General features: G+C 34.0%; 1 protein-coding gene across 1 annotated transcript; it reads right to left on the bottom strand.

The window, feature by feature from the left end:
- Positions 1-305: 305 nt before the first annotated feature.
- LOC148198460 (uncharacterized) lies at positions 306-827 on the bottom strand. Its single transcript, XM_088115812.1, has one exon. It carries the CDS (start codon positions 825-827, stop codon positions 306-308), a length of 522 nt encoding a protein of 173 aa, XP_087971938.1.
- Between the last annotated feature and the right edge of the window lie 404 nt (positions 828-1,231).

Below are 1,231 nucleotides of genomic sequence, written 5' to 3' on the forward strand. Positions count from 1 at the left end.
AAAACTTAATTTATTTCTAGATTTTATGAATTTTGAAAACTTGTTTACCATTAAGTTCATTGCTTCCAGTTCTGGATTTTCTTATTCAGATTCAGCTTCTTCAATGTGTCTACTTGAAAATGTTTTGCTTGTAGTCTTGAGGGTGATGATGTGTTTCTATTCACTTTCTTCTTCCTCTTTTAATCTTCCAAGCTCAAGCTCATATTCCTTTAATTGGTCAAAGAGTGTTGCCATGTTCATGGTTGTCAAATCTCTTGATTTTTATATAACTGTAACCTTTGGCTGCCAACTTTAGTTTAAACTCTTCAAGATCTTGATATTGATTTCCTCTTTTTCAAAATCTTTTCCAAGGGCAAGAAGATGGTTAACAATTGAGTGAACCTCCTTTGTACATCGTAGATAACTTCACCACTCTTCATCCTGAACATCTCATATTCTTGAATGAGAAAGTTCTTTCTTGCTCTCTTGACCTCATTTGTGCCTTCATGAGTGACTTCTAAAACATCCCACATTTTTTTTGTTGTTAAGCACTTAGAGATCCTATAGAATTCATCAATAGTGAGTGTTGAGGAGATGATGTTCTCGACTCTTACATCACATTGAGCTCTCCGATTTTCATCTGGGTTCCGCTCAAAGAAGTCTTTGATCTTTGTCTTACCATTCTCTATTTTTGTTTGTTCAAAGGGACCATTGATAGTAGCATCCAAAACACCTTTGTCCACTGATTCCAAGAAAATTTTCATCCTTATTTTCCAAAAAAGGTAATTTTCACCCGCAAATAGTGGTGGCCTATTTGTGGATGCACCTTCTCCAAATGTCTGAGACATGTTGGCATCAAGAACTTTTAAATCGATTAAACAAACAAATTAATCGATTAAAATTGGAGAAATTTTCAAACTCCCAGCTCTGGTGCCAATTGTTAGAAAAGATATGTCTTATATCTCAAGTCAAAAGGGGAGTGAATTGGATTTTAGCTTAAAAAAATGATGTTTTCAAAATCCTTGTAAAATATTTGGTTTTCTTGAATCAATAAAATAAGAAGTGATGAATCAACAATAAAAGAGAAAAATGGTAGAAAAAGATTAACACAAGCAATTTATTCTAGTTCGTCCAAGCCTACATTCGGTCTTCCTTCAACAACCTTAGTTGAAGGGATTCCACTATAAATTTGATTGAGTTTATAGAAATACAGAGATGTCCCTTCTCAATGTACCCCTCACCACACTCCAAA

Source organism: Vigna umbellata, chromosome 5 (genome assembly GCF_029865625.1).
Source record: "Vigna umbellata cultivar VRB3 chromosome 5, Vumbellata_1.0, whole genome shotgun sequence".
NCBI classification, from domain to species: Eukaryota; Viridiplantae; Streptophyta; class Magnoliopsida; order Fabales; family Fabaceae; genus Vigna; species Vigna umbellata.

What these genes read in the sequence shown, in the direction of transcription:
- LOC148198460 (XM_088115812.1), bottom strand. Translation starts at nt 827, where the DNA reads ATGTCTCAGACATTTGGAGAAGGTGCATCCACAAATAGGCCACCACTA.